This window comes from Pimephales promelas, chromosome 3, assembly GCF_988280905.1.
Source record: "Pimephales promelas chromosome 3, fPimPro1.hap1.1, whole genome shotgun sequence".
Taxonomy (NCBI): domain Eukaryota; kingdom Metazoa; phylum Chordata; class Actinopteri; order Cypriniformes; family Leuciscidae; genus Pimephales; species Pimephales promelas.
In genome coordinates this window covers 24,731,178-24,743,651 of record NC_142771.1, presented here as the reverse complement: position 1 = coordinate 24,743,651, position 12,474 = coordinate 24,731,178, and the positions used below count along the sequence as shown (strand labels likewise).

At 38.3% G+C, this 12,474-nt stretch overlaps 3 protein-coding genes across 11 annotated transcripts; all 3 read right to left on the bottom strand.

Moving 5' to 3' along the window:
* Nucleotides 1-18: 18 nt before the first annotated feature.
* On the bottom strand, nucleotides 19-3,564 carry prrg2 (proline rich Gla (G-carboxyglutamic acid) 2). 8 transcript variants are annotated; one of them, XM_039686892.2, is made up of 9 exons: nucleotides 3,125-3,564; nucleotides 2,924-2,998; nucleotides 2,710-2,741; nucleotides 2,206-2,299; nucleotides 1,665-1,828; nucleotides 1,496-1,529; nucleotides 809-938; nucleotides 590-730; nucleotides 19-456 (listed from the first exon to the last, which is right to left on the bottom strand). In XM_039686892.2, the coding sequence occupies exons 4-9, from the start codon at nucleotides 2,288-2,290 to the stop codon at nucleotides 414-416; spliced, it is 597 nt and encodes a 198-aa protein (XP_039542826.2). In that variant the 5' UTR covers nucleotides 2,291-2,299; nucleotides 2,710-2,741; nucleotides 2,924-2,998; nucleotides 3,125-3,564; the 3' UTR covers nucleotides 19-413. The 8 variants fall into 8 exon arrangements, with proteins under 8 accessions (XP_039542826.2, XP_088984704.1, XP_088984703.1 ...); XM_089128578.1 differs by having other exon boundaries at nucleotides 2,206-2,295; XM_089128577.1 differs by having other exon boundaries at nucleotides 3,162-3,564.
* A 322-nt stretch (nucleotides 3,565-3,886) lies between these two features.
* Nucleotides 3,887-7,976, bottom strand: rras (RAS related). The gene is made up of 7 exons (XM_039686895.2): nucleotides 7,679-7,976; nucleotides 7,200-7,293; nucleotides 6,899-6,986; nucleotides 6,573-6,675; nucleotides 5,818-5,926; nucleotides 5,623-5,741; nucleotides 3,887-5,547 (listed from the first exon to the last, which is right to left on the bottom strand). Exons 2-7 carry the CDS (start codon nucleotides 7,281-7,283, stop codon nucleotides 5,460-5,462), a joined length of 591 nt encoding a protein of 196 aa, XP_039542829.1. The 5' UTR covers nucleotides 7,284-7,293; nucleotides 7,679-7,976; the 3' UTR covers nucleotides 3,887-5,459.
* Nucleotides 7,977-8,956: 980 nt separating this feature from the next.
* LOC120489771 (uncharacterized) lies at nucleotides 8,957-11,857 on the bottom strand. Of its 2 annotated transcripts, none has more exons than XM_039686867.2 (5): nucleotides 11,673-11,857; nucleotides 11,325-11,427; nucleotides 11,010-11,169; nucleotides 10,625-10,748; nucleotides 8,957-10,435 (listed from the first exon to the last, which is right to left on the bottom strand). In XM_039686867.2, the coding sequence occupies exons 2-5, from the start codon at nucleotides 11,415-11,417 to the stop codon at nucleotides 9,418-9,420; spliced, it is 1,395 nt and encodes a 464-aa protein (XP_039542801.2). In that variant the 5' UTR covers nucleotides 11,418-11,427; nucleotides 11,673-11,857; the 3' UTR covers nucleotides 8,957-9,417. The 2 variants fall into 2 exon arrangements, with proteins under 2 accessions (XP_039542801.2, XP_039542802.2); XM_039686868.2 differs by having other exon boundaries at nucleotides 11,325-11,470; nucleotides 11,673-11,843.
* Nucleotides 11,858-12,474: the final 617 nt, after the last annotated feature.

The following is a 12,474-nucleotide window of genomic DNA, read 5'->3' as shown; positions in this document are numbered from 1 at the left end:
CGAATTATCAAATTCAAGTTGGTCTACATTTTTTATTTTATTAATAATTACAATAAAATTCAATATAACATGACCAAGAAAACGCTTTTACATTTTTTTTAAACAAACCTGATTTATGAAAACATTCAGTGTGCTTACAATACAACTCTGTCCTTTGGTGATAGTAGGAAAATAATAATAATAAAAAAGTTAACAGCTGAACATGTAGCACAAGTATAATAAGTTACCTAATTAGACTGAAATTACACTTTGCAGCTGACAGTCATTTCTTTCTCCGTGGCACATGACCACCAACTTGCAGACCCCCAAAATTCCCATTTTTCACAGTAAAACCATACATCACCCCCCTCCCCACCCACCCCACCCCAAAAACAACACATGTTTTGTTAAAAGAAAACCACATCATGTCTTTGTCATTCCTCATCTGCAGTTTCTGTCGGCTCGGGTGGACTTTCCCTGTAAAAAGATGATGCAGAGATGCATATTTTAAAACATATTTTGAAAATGCAGCACAAACTAATTTTATAGCAGACAGGTATATCACCTTTGTGTGTGATACACAAGCAAACAAACCATTCAGAGTTCTTACCCAGAGTATGGTGGTGGGGGGGCATCGTGCTGACCACTGTGAGTCAGAGCCTCATTGTAAGAGGGGAGACCCGGAGCCACAATAGACAAGGGCACAGATTCAGGTACTGGCTGGCCATCCACTCCCATTTGCACAGGAACACTGTGGAGATGCAGATCCATTAGAGTAATATTGCCACATAAAAGGCATATCACAGTGGTAATAACAGCATGCACTTACCTTCCCCCTCTTGCATTTTTGCCTCGGTTCTTGTAGCAATAAATGCCCAGCACAGTGGCTATAATCGCTGTTATTACAATAGCCACAATGCCAGCTACCAAACCAGACACATCGAGTGGGAGCAAAGTCTCTGTGGAAATCGACCAATCAGTTCATTATTCTCAACAAAAACACATTTTAATTGTTTATCCCATTAGGATAGAATATTGGTCAATACAATACTATTTGTAGCTTGTATTTGCTTACACTATGATGATAGACAAGCTGCTTGAAAATTGAATCCAACTGTTGGATGTGCATATCTTCAACCATCTACAAAATATCAAATACATTCCCTTAAAGGGAAAAATATCAAATACATTCCACCCAAAAATGAAAATTCTGTCATCATTTACTCACCTTCAAGTTGCTGCAAACCTGTATGAGTTTCTTTCTTCTGCTGAACACAAAGAAGATATTTTGAAGAAAGATTGGAACCAATCAGTTGTGGGGCACCAAAGACTTCCATAGGATTTGTTTTTTCTACTATGGAAGTCAATGGTGCCAAACAACTGTTTGGTTCCAATCATTTTTCAAAATATCTTCCTTTGTGTTCAGCAGAAGAAAGAAACTCGAGGGTGAGTAAATGATGACAGAATTTTCATTTTTGGATGGAGTATCCCTTTAATGAAAGAAAATCAGCCTTACCATGACTGCTGCTATAGGTTTTCCAAAAATCGGCCTGTTGGAAAACAAAACAGACAGTGTCAAATGACTTAACTTTTTTTTTCACTTCATCTTGTAGTTTTGGCTATAACATGATTCCTTTGTGTTGACATTCCCTATATAAGAGTATTGAGATACTCTATTTTCTTACTGCCAGTTTGTCATCTTCAAACACCTCTCTGGCCTCTTCATACGAGCATATTTCCTCCATGCATTCTCTCTCTATATTGCCAGGCACCACAGCCTCAAAATCCCAACTGTTTTTCAACAGTTTACGGGAGATAAATGAACCTGCTGACCTCTCATCTAGGAACACTGAAGAACACAAGAGAATACAAAGCACTTCTTGTAACAGACAGAAGGAACAGCACAATACATACAAAGGGTCATTAATGGCAGCTAATCGTAGTGAAAAAAACACATGTTGACTTCTGGGTATGAAACAATTACCAATGTTTGTAATGCAACTAAAGTCTGTAATGCAAATAAGGTTTTTTGTAATACAACTATAATGCAAATAAGGTTGTGCAGCGCTTGATATCATGTCTTGATACCATCAATCTTGATATCATAGTGCATGGGGAGCCAACAAAAACACACCATAGTACTAATGGATTAGCAACAACCAAAAATGATAAACCAAAAATGTCCCACACTGCCAATTAAAAAAAAGTGTTTTTGCTTTTCATTACCATCATTTCCATTGAAGATTACTCTGCCCCAAACAAGATGCAGCAGGGATAGCAAGCTGAAATATATTGCTTGAAACCAAGGCATTGTACCTGTCTGAAAGAAAATTATAAAGAATATTACAACAGGTTTGGATAATGCTATATAGACATAGCATAGGCATACAACCAAAGAATGCGTCATAAAATATTCTTCAGAAAAAGCTTACAATGTCGTCCTCTATCGGTCATTGCACTTATTCCAAAGCAAATAATAATAATAATGTAGCCTACACATATGAAGAAAAAAGAGGCATACATAGGCTACATACGTTAAACATCCGTTAAACATCGTATTTTCAAAAATCACATTAATAATACATTGAAAAAATTGTGGTTACACGAGGGAATACTTAACGTTATTTGTATTTAAGTTGATTAGGCCTATCCATTTTAAAAATGATAATTTAAAACGCAGGACAGAAAGTAGGCTAGAAAAGGAAGTGAAACTATAAACCGCCCGCTTACCTTTACACTATGTTGTGCTCCGTACAAGGAAACTTTAAAAGAAAAACACTTTCAGATTTCCTTTCTTGGTGCTGTAAATTATTATAGCTATATTAACAATATAAATACAAAGAATTCACATATTCGCGGGTTTTGATTAAACTACTTCCATATTCACCGAACGTTATGTGTTTCATTCACAGCAATCACAAGTCATCACGGTAAGATAGTATACCTGTTTGACAACATTTCACGGCCTCAAGCGCTTATAGGAGTGGCAGTGGGATGTGACAAAGTTTCGATGACCTACCTGCGCATATCAATAAACAAAGGTGCTTTGATCGCTTATTTCGGAAAAATAATCAGTAGTAGTAAGTTTTATTGCTGTGTCTAACTGATGTACATCGTAGTCCAATGTTGAAAATGTAACCTTCACCTGTTAAAACAACAACAACAAAAAATCCTTAGTCCACCTTGATTAGCTTCCGATTTCAACAGTCCATTGCGTCTTGGATCAACCGTTCTTTTCAATGATAGTTATGAATGGGCCTCTTCTTTGTAGGAGCCAACATCTTTTAAAACATTTATGAAAGTCAGTCCTATACACGTAATTCGTTTTATTTTATCGCTTTAAAACGAATGAATTGCCTATCTATCTGTGCATTTACAACGTCACCCCATTTAAATTTTCAAGTCATGCTAATATTTCTCCAGAGTCTGAATCTCGCCTTGCGGTTTATTCCCTCCCAGCGATTATAATTTCCCCAATCCTCACATGTGGGAATAATTTGCAACAATTGCTTGTAATGCGCAGGGTAGTTCTCTTATTTGATCGTTATGGTCCAATAAGAATTGAGAGACACATGAGAACCGAGATGAATAACATAGTTAGAAGGAAGTAAAAAACATAAAGTAAAAAATGTTTCAAAAATTGGTAAAATTAAATTAATACCTTATTTGGTGTGTGTATATATGCAAAAGTATATCAATACAGCTTCTCATACATTAATTTAAAATTAAGTTTACAATTACATTCTTTAATCTCTAAATGCCTGAATTTATTTATATAAATGAATCCATTTATATCCCAGCTCAGAGTATCTGAATTGTGTTAAAAAATGTTATGGGAAAATTGTTACAAATATTTTATAATGAATCACTCCTCCAAAAAATCAGTCACCCACAAATTATTACATGAAACGTTTAAAAACATTTTAATTGTGTACAAAAGAATATTGTTCAAATTAGATAGAAAACTGGAAGATAAATGATGTCTGATCTCTCTTCAGAGCCAAGAAAAATAGCTTAAATAAAAAAACTCAAATAATCACTGAAATAAAACTTAAGACAAGTCATGGAATTATTTGACTGAGAATCATCATGTAACAATATTGTGTAATTTTGATAACATTGCAAAATTAAATAGTGCTTCGTTCTTATTTGCAGCCGACAAACATGATCTACAATACAATTTGTCCCAGTTAAAAAAAAAAAAAAAATCCATGTCCCTTGATTAAAGGCCGTAAATTGTGTGTAGCAACTCCCTCAAGAGTCAAGTATACCATAAGAAACTGCAATCGTGGGACAAAGGAAAAACACCTAGTCTTGTTTTTACGCCGGTCTACTTTTTTACAGACAGAGTGAATCACTCCCTCACAACACTGAGTAATATCATGCTTTGTTAGTAAATTCATTTGGCAATTCCTCTGTATCACTTTTGCATCTGATGAAGGTGCAAAAATCACAAGCAAAGCACGACATATACAATAACATGAAACTGGAGACAGAATGTCTTATTCTGCACATAAGCACAAATGGACGTACCTACAAAAAGACATCAAATTTAGACTAAAGCAAAAAACAAAACATACCAAAACCACACGATTTGTCCATTTTAGTGTTAAACTACATTAGATAACTATTCACGATGACAAAGCTGGTGTGCAAACATATACAGTATAGCCTTTGGTTTGTATGAATACTAGCACTGCAGATACTGGACTCATTATTTGAACACCACTGCTTCTCCACTAAAAATGCTCAATTATTAAAACCACATCATGTCTTAGTCATCAGACATTGCTTCATCAGGAACAGATTAATGAAAACAAGCTGGCTGAATATATTTCTGGCCACTGATGGGTAGCAAGGTGTAGACTATAGCAGCCATTTCAGTGCAGTCTCACTGACTAAATAAATCCCCCGAGAGAGGACATGCTGAACAGGGGTCTGGGCCAATAAAACACTTTCTGACTTGCCTTTGTGAGTCAATAATACAATATTTGTATGTTGTACATACAGGCGACACCAGAACCATCACAGGGTTTTGTCAGCACATCGCTTGACAACGTGGTTGTTTAAAAATGCGTTGTCACTATTGTTCACCCCCTCGATGATGAATGTTTTTAAAAATCTCTCGTGGCACACAAATCAGTCGGCGACCTTTTACCATGATGGAAATAAACAAATACTGTTCTTGAATCTAAAACCAAGAGCATGATTCTACAAGGCACTACATAAAACACATGGGCAAAATAAGACTAAAGGCTCCCCTTTCCAACAGGTTCTATCTCATTTGATACAGCCTAGTTTCTCTTTGGGAACCATTCATACACACATACTGTAAAAGCAGCTAAAACAATGATGCCACACAGACATATGCACAAAACACACACACACACACACACACACACACACACTGTGTAGACATATAAGGCACCAGGCGTGAGAGTGAGGGCTTCAGTCTCCTAGGCAACAGTGCAGAGGGGCAGTCAGAGCAGGGTGCAGGGACAGCCACCACTCTTCTGCTTTCTCGCGTGATTAGCGGGGAGTGGCGGACTCTCCGTCTCTTGAAACTTCCTGAGGAGAGATGGTAATGTAAGTTCATCATAATCCACAGCATTGTAAATCTCATAAGTTCTCTATTACAAATACCTTATTGCTCGCACAACCTCCATGAAGGCTTCTTCCACATTGTGGCGGTTCTTAGCTGATGATTCCATATAGGGGATCCTGTTTTCTCGCGCAAACGACATGGCCTCCTCTCTCGAGATCTATTTTGTGGGGGGTGGGGGGTATGAATTGGTAGCCAGCTGAAATGTAACCAGCTGTGGAACACGGAAACATTACCTCTCTCTGCTGGTCAAGATCTGATTTGTTGCCAACAAGAACTATGGGAAAGTCATCTCGATCCTTCACCCGTAATATTTGAGTGTGAAATTTCTGAATTTCTTTAAAACTGAAACAGAGACCACCAACAACATTTTAGCAGAATAGCAAGTTTTATGAAAAAACAAAAACAAAGAGTTCATAGAAGGTCATTACTCTTCTTGGATTGTAGCCAGAAAATTTAACTTAAAATAAATTAATATTAAAATTCCTAAAGGTAGAATTATTAACAAACAAATAAAACAAATTAATAAAACAAATTGCATTAAATATTTTCCTGAACATATATATATTTTTTTTCACAGAGACAAGAATTTTTATCGCTTAAAAAAAGTTGCACTTTGAAACTTGTTTTCAAAACTTCGCATTCTCAGCCCCCCAAAACGCAGTTGTTGTGTAAATGATCAGCCAAACAGCATAAATGGTCTTCTGTTTTTAATTGAAAATGGTGTCATGTAAACGGTCCCTTCGTACACTGTGAACATTTATACTGGCCACAGAAAGTCTCAGTTCAGCTGTTGAGGCTCAACTCTGCACCTGATGACATGAACACTCATAACCTACACTTTCATTCTCATCACAAACACATTCTGTGGTTTTATTTTTAACACACACACACACACACTCTCTCTCTCTGTTCTCATCACACAGAGAAGTTAGGAACCATCTATTTGCCTTCCTCTCATGCTCACAAACACACTCGGGAAAACACCTACCTGCCACGGTCATTAAGAGCAAACACCAGTAAGAAACCCTCTCCAGAGCGCATGTACTGCTCTCTCATCGCTCCAAACTCTTCTTGTCCTGCTGTGTCCAGGACTAATGGCGAACGACACAAAAACAAAACAAACCCCAGGTAAATTTAAACACAGCTGGCATGATGTTGGACTGACAGCAAGTCAAAACAAAACCTGGGCAGGAACCAGTAGTCAGCATTTAATCATCAATGATGTAACTCAGACAAAAATCTCCCTGCTGAGGAAACATGTGGAGCTTTTAACACTCATTCCTTCCTATAAAGAACATATTAACACCAACATACTGTCTAATCGTGTCTCCTTTCCATCCACGGTGCAGGTTTTAGTGTACGAGTCTTCAATGGTCGGGTCATAGTCAGACACAAAGTACGACTGTGAAAAAAAGCATATTGGTTCACAAACTCTTAAACGAGGGCTTTAACATGAAGGAACATGCAGAGAAAAACCACTTCACTCTGAACGTCACACAACTCTTACAACACACCCACAGAAATAATTACCACCGCGTATTTGGCCCATGTTGCGACATAAATACATACAAAGTATTCATCTTTTTCATACAAAGTACTAAAAATACAGACTTACCTGAATGAACTGAATACTGAGGGCGCTTTTCCCCACACCTCCACCGCCCACGACCACCAACTTATATCTTTCTTCCGTTGACATGGTCCTACTCCTGCAAATATGTAACATTGGGTCATTAAAGGGCACCTATTACGTAAAAAGGACACATATTATACTATTAATGGACATCTATTATACTAATAATGTCTTTTTACTCAACTACAATGGTTTTAAGAGGAAAAATACTGCCCTACGGAGCATAAAGATTTGAGACCGTAAAAGGCCTGGCATCGTTGATAAACCTCTACAATAGCTACAATGTTACAGATTTGGGCAATATGTATCACAATCAAAGCTCCATATTTCAATATCTACAAAACAATAGCATTTTCAGAATCAGAATGATAGATTGAAGTGGAAATAATTAATTGATAGATTGAAGTGGAAATAAAACAAATACCGCGCTGGTCTGCGCCATGAACGCCGATTAACGTTACCTTTCTTCCGCAGCCGCCTTCAGTAAATTAGCCTTCTGGTGCCAAGTTAGCGACTCGAAAGTCAGACAACTTAGTCCACTGCCAACCCGCAAATACTCTGACAACTTTAATACACTATATCCGCAAGATTTAGCCGACAAACTCTCCCTTTTGTACAAGCGATAAAACCATCTTGCTATGGAGATAAACGGCGAATTCCAAGCTTAAAGGAATGTCCGCCCTCTGGATTTTTCTTGGTGATTTCTGGACTCTCTCTTGCTTCCGATAGCTTTTTTTCATGACCAGGGGCAACTTTTTTTTCGTCTTCAGTGTATCTCATACGCACCCCTGAAAAGGGCGTGGCTTCCATCGTTGTTTTTCTCATCGCACGAATCATTTCGTAATCGGTGAGCCTTGGTCAGTTCTTATTGGCTGATACGAATGATTCGACGAACTATTCTGCTGCTACTCGCTTGCATTTCCGCAATAGAAGGCAGGCTTTATGATAAATGTGTAATACGAGCGTCGTCTTTCCATATTTGGCCAAGGGCCTGGCTTGTCTGGGTTACGGTAGATGTTTTACACAGAGCGTTAATTCTGTATTCAATGTCCGTTTTTTATTCAGCTCGAATGATATAAATAAGCGCAAGAGTTAAAAACAGGAGAGATAATCTATTGAAATTTGTTGTGGACATGAGGCTGATTTTAAATGAGGCTGATTTAAACGTTATATGTTTGTCTAGATGGAATATTTTGTACCTTATATTTATTTATTTATTTATTTAATGTGCATTTCATAGTGATATGGAATATGATGATTCTGTACATTTGCCTTTGTTCTTAAAGTATATTGTGTCAATTCTTGGCAATATCCGTGTGGATGCTGATTCACTTTTTGGCTTGTATTAAACAAAAACCTCCAAGAATGTGAAAAACAGGGAGTATTACAAATCATTTTTGGAGACACCCACCAGTTACTGTCTGCCTTCCCAACATGTAGGCTATGGGGAAATGGAGCTCCTCTTCATTGTGACTAAACCAAGACTAAATTTCAGTAGCCTGATGCAACAAATTCCTCAACTTTATAGAAAGCCCTTCGGAACTGTAAGGATATTATAATTACTGTTTTTTTCTTAACTTAAAATGCACATGTCTATAGCCCAAATGATCAACTGGCTCTTAAATTCACAGACATGATCTTGAGGTAGTAGATCGTACCCATTTTATTGCTAGATTTGGTCTTTTAATGACATTTTATTATAAAATTCAACAGTTGCTAAAATGAAAGAGACAGAGAGATAAAATAATTGTCTTTAATGAACACTTTTTCAATACAAGCTATAGTGTTCAAATTCCACCTGCAAAATACCCATTTATAAATGTCAATTATCAGTGTATTTTAATAAATAAAGTCACAGGCAGGCTGTGCATTATAACAGAACAAATTGCAAGTGTTTTTTCAGAATGACATTCTGTCATTTATCACCAGTCCGTCAGATGACTTGAGTCTATCAAACACTCTTAGAGGAACATGCAATTTCTTCAAATAAATAAGCGAGTTCACACACTCATGGGCTATGCTTATTCACCGATGTCTCTGTCTCATGTCTCACCCCACTCTGTCTTCATTTAAGTTCCTTTCAATGGTGGGGAGGTAAATAATAAACACAGTTCCTTAGATATGCCTCACTGAAAAGTCCTCATTTACACTCCATCTTTAAATAGCACAGTTCATACAACCAGACTGAAACAGTCCCTCTTCAACATCTGTACGGCAAAGCAGCCTGTCCCACTTTAATACGTGGGCCGAGTAGGACCCCAAGCAGCATGCGTTCTCCCCAGTCTAGTATTTTGTTAACCGTTAGACTGACTGGAGACAAGGGGCTGTTGTCTCCATTCATACCCTCCACTGCTTCTACACCACTGGTAACCTCCTGTGAGGAGGTTTTGATCTCACATGGTCCCTGGATCTGCCTGTGCGATTGTGTGCTTGAATGGTTTACTTGGTTTGTTTTTTGTTGCTCCTCGTTTGCTCTGTTGTTTAGTTTATTCTTTCTTCTTTGTGATCTTGAGCAGCTGTGTCGAGCTGATGCCTCCTTGATGATAAACCTGTTTGCCTCTTTTGGATCTGTTCTGGTTTCTGATGCTGACGGCTCCATGTCGGCTCTTCGCAAGTCCTCTGACGCCCCCGTCTGGTCAACTGCGGAACGGCTCTTCCTCAGATCACAGCTGATGGCTGACGACCCCTCCTGGTGAGTCTGAGGAACTGCACCCACTGGCGTAAGGGAAAGAGTGAGGCTTTTGCGTTTGTCCGCTAGAGATGGAATCTGAAGGTAAGTAGGCTTAGGTAGGTTGGACTTTGGTGAATCATGCTGTGTCTGAGATGTGATGTTTACTGGTCTTTGTATCTCTACGGGATTTGTGCGGAGAGTGAGCGCTCCGAGCTTGTCTGAAAGAGATAAGGTCAACTCTGAATTCATCATTTGGTTGTTCTTGTTCTCACAGTGCACGTTAGCTTGGGAATCCTCAGTGCATACGTCAACAATGCAGTTGTTGTCAGTTCTGTTCTGACGGTATAAGTTAGTTAACAGTGCCACTGTAGAACTGCTGTTGTTTTTTTCATTGGTGGGCTTCGGGCAGTTATCCAAAGGTTTGTCTGACTGCTGAGCGTGAAGGTTTGTGTTATTCTTCTTCAAAGAAAGCGTTCCTTGGAAGAGCTGCAGCTGACCCAGGAAGTTAAAATTTGGTGAAATTGTAGGTCTGCGTTCTTTCACAAACCTAAAGGAATGATGAAATAGATACTTCACTCATTTGAATCTGCATTCATTAGATAAAAATACAATAAAACAATAATCGTTCTCAATTCAATCACCAGATTATACCTCTGACTTTATTTATGTGCAAAATGTCACTTCTTATTACACAGACAATGACAGAAGCAGTAGTAAAACAACGTATGCACATTACCTGTATGCATGATCCAGATCCATTTCCAGACTATACATGACGTATGCCACGGCAAGTGCTGGAGATCGAGAGATTCCTGCAGCACAGTGAACCAAGACAGAGCAGCCAAGTGACATGGCCCCATCTGCAACGAAACATATACGATGGCCTATATAAAAACGTGTATTCAGGATTTTCCAGCAGATGACTAATGCATAAAATATAGCCTATGATCTGTTTCAAATTAGCCTCATATTATTGTCTTTTCCTTTTTTTTCTTTTTTTTTTCTTTCTTTTTTTTTTTTTACAAAATCTATTTCAATATCGATGCTAGCTATAATGACGTAATGCAGTTGGGATGCAAATGCAGGGGCTGATGTAAGGAGTGGGATTCCGGGTCCCTCACCAATGAAGTGCAACGCCTGAGGGATCCAAGGAAGCAGGTCATCCCGCAGAGAGTCGTCTATTGGGATACGGAGGTACTGGGACTGGGGTAGAAATGAAGGTTGTGGGCAACATCGGCTCACACTTAGTACGTACGAGATGCCTCGGTCAGACAAACCATCCTGTGGAAACGAACAGCGGGTGAAAGGTGAGAAAGTAACTTAAATGTAACACAAGAGGACAAACTAATTGTTAAATGAAGCATATATAAGTTAAATATGATTTGAGGAGAACACTATAATACTGATAAATCATTAGAAGAGGACTGTAAACAAACCTGGGTTACGTCAGTCTCTGCACCAAGGTAGAGATGCGGCAGAATACGGGACAACGGCGGCCGCTCGGACTGACTGTCCCTGTAGTACACCATTTCTTGATTTCTAAAAAAAAAACCCCAAAAATAAAAATGATTAACCTGAAAACCTATGGAGAAAAAATACAAAGAAAATAACTCTTTGTGTATGACGCACAAAACAAACAGTCAGAATCCTAAAAGCAGGCAAATGGTATGCCTAAAGGGATTTAAAATTTTGATAAATTGCATTTAACAATGATTAAATGCAATGATAACAATGATAATTGACAAGTTACACATGTTTAGAATAAACTAAAAGCTGATACTCACCAGTCCAGTCAGTTATAGACCAGCAGAATGCGCAGGAAGTCCAAAAAGGTTGAAAAAGTGCAACGAAGCTGGTGGATGAACGTTGTAAATAGCACAAACGCGTGAAGTATTTGCAACTGCGCAATTATAAACAGTTCCTTGATCTCTCTTCTCAGTAGTTGTGCTCCCGTGCTCCTCTCCGTTCTGTCTGCGCTTCTCACATTATTTGTTGTTGTATGTCTATACCTGCGCGAGGGAGGAAAAAGATGAGGTCATCTCGTTTCCAGAAGCTAAGAATAGTACAATTCTATATGATGTCATTTTCAGCCAATCGGCGCCCAGGCTTGCTCTATGACGCGCGCGCGGGCACGCTCTCGCTCTGTTTGATCGACATCATCAATTTGCCCTGAAGACCTCGGCATTTTTATTGTGATGAATCGTGTTTTACTCCCTGTAGCCTTTCAGACAGATAAACGCCGATTTTATTTGCAAATCAGTCAAATGAGAGTCTTGTATCCTTTTTAGACTTTCTAGATGATTTTATAAATAGACTCGTGTGCAACGTCCCATGCGAGCAGTATTGCTCTGGTAAACAAAATGTATAATTCAGACGCTTAGTTCACTAGTCCACATTTACCTATTGATATAATATTTATACTATTTTAAACAACCGCACGTAGTGCACTGCAACCTACATCAAACATTACGTTATGAATTGTCACGTGTTTTTGTTATCCTACCACAATGATTTATATTTCTCGAGCTGCAGATGCAAAAAACAACATTCAACTGTAACACACAATTAAATGAATGTGAACTTATC

What these genes read in the sequence shown, in the direction of transcription:
- prrg2 (XM_039686892.2), bottom strand. Translation starts at nt 2,290, where the DNA reads ATGCCTTGGTTTCAAGCAATATATTTCAGCTTGCTATCCCTGCTGCAT. An exon ending in TTGAAGATGACAAACTGGCA is followed by an intron (nt 1,530 to 1,664) that starts GTAAGAAAATAG and finishes GTTTTCCAACAG; the next exon opens with GCCGATTTTTGGAAAACCTA. An exon ending in AACCTATAGCAGCAGTCATG is followed by an intron (nt 939 to 1,495) that starts GTAAGGCTGATT and finishes CGATTTCCACAG; the next exon opens with AGACTTTGCTCCCACTCGAT.
- rras (XM_039686895.2), bottom strand. Translation starts at nt 7,283, where the DNA reads ATGTCAACGGAAGAAAGATATAAGTTGGTGGTCGTGGGCGGTGGAGGT. An exon ending in AAAGGAGACACGATTAGACA is followed by an intron (nt 6,676 to 6,898) that starts GTATGTTGGTGT and finishes GTTCGCCATTAG; the next exon opens with TCCTGGACACAGCAGGACAA. An exon ending in ATCTTGACCAGCAGAGAGAG is followed by an intron (nt 5,742 to 5,817) that starts GTAATGTTTCCG and finishes CCCACAAAATAG; the next exon opens with ATCTCGAGAGAGGAGGCCAT.
- LOC120489771 (XM_039686867.2), bottom strand. Translation starts at nt 11,417, where the DNA reads ATGGTGTACTACAGGGACAGTCAGTCCGAGCGGCCGCCGTTGTCCCGT. An exon ending in CAGAGACTGACGTAACCCAG is followed by an intron (nt 11,170 to 11,324) that starts GTTTGTTTACAG and finishes TCGTTTCCACAG; the next exon opens with GATGGTTTGTCTGACCGAGG. An exon ending in TCAGGCGTTGCACTTCATTG is followed by an intron (nt 10,749 to 11,009) that starts GTGAGGGACCCG and finishes GTTTCGTTGCAG; the next exon opens with ATGGGGCCATGTCACTTGGC.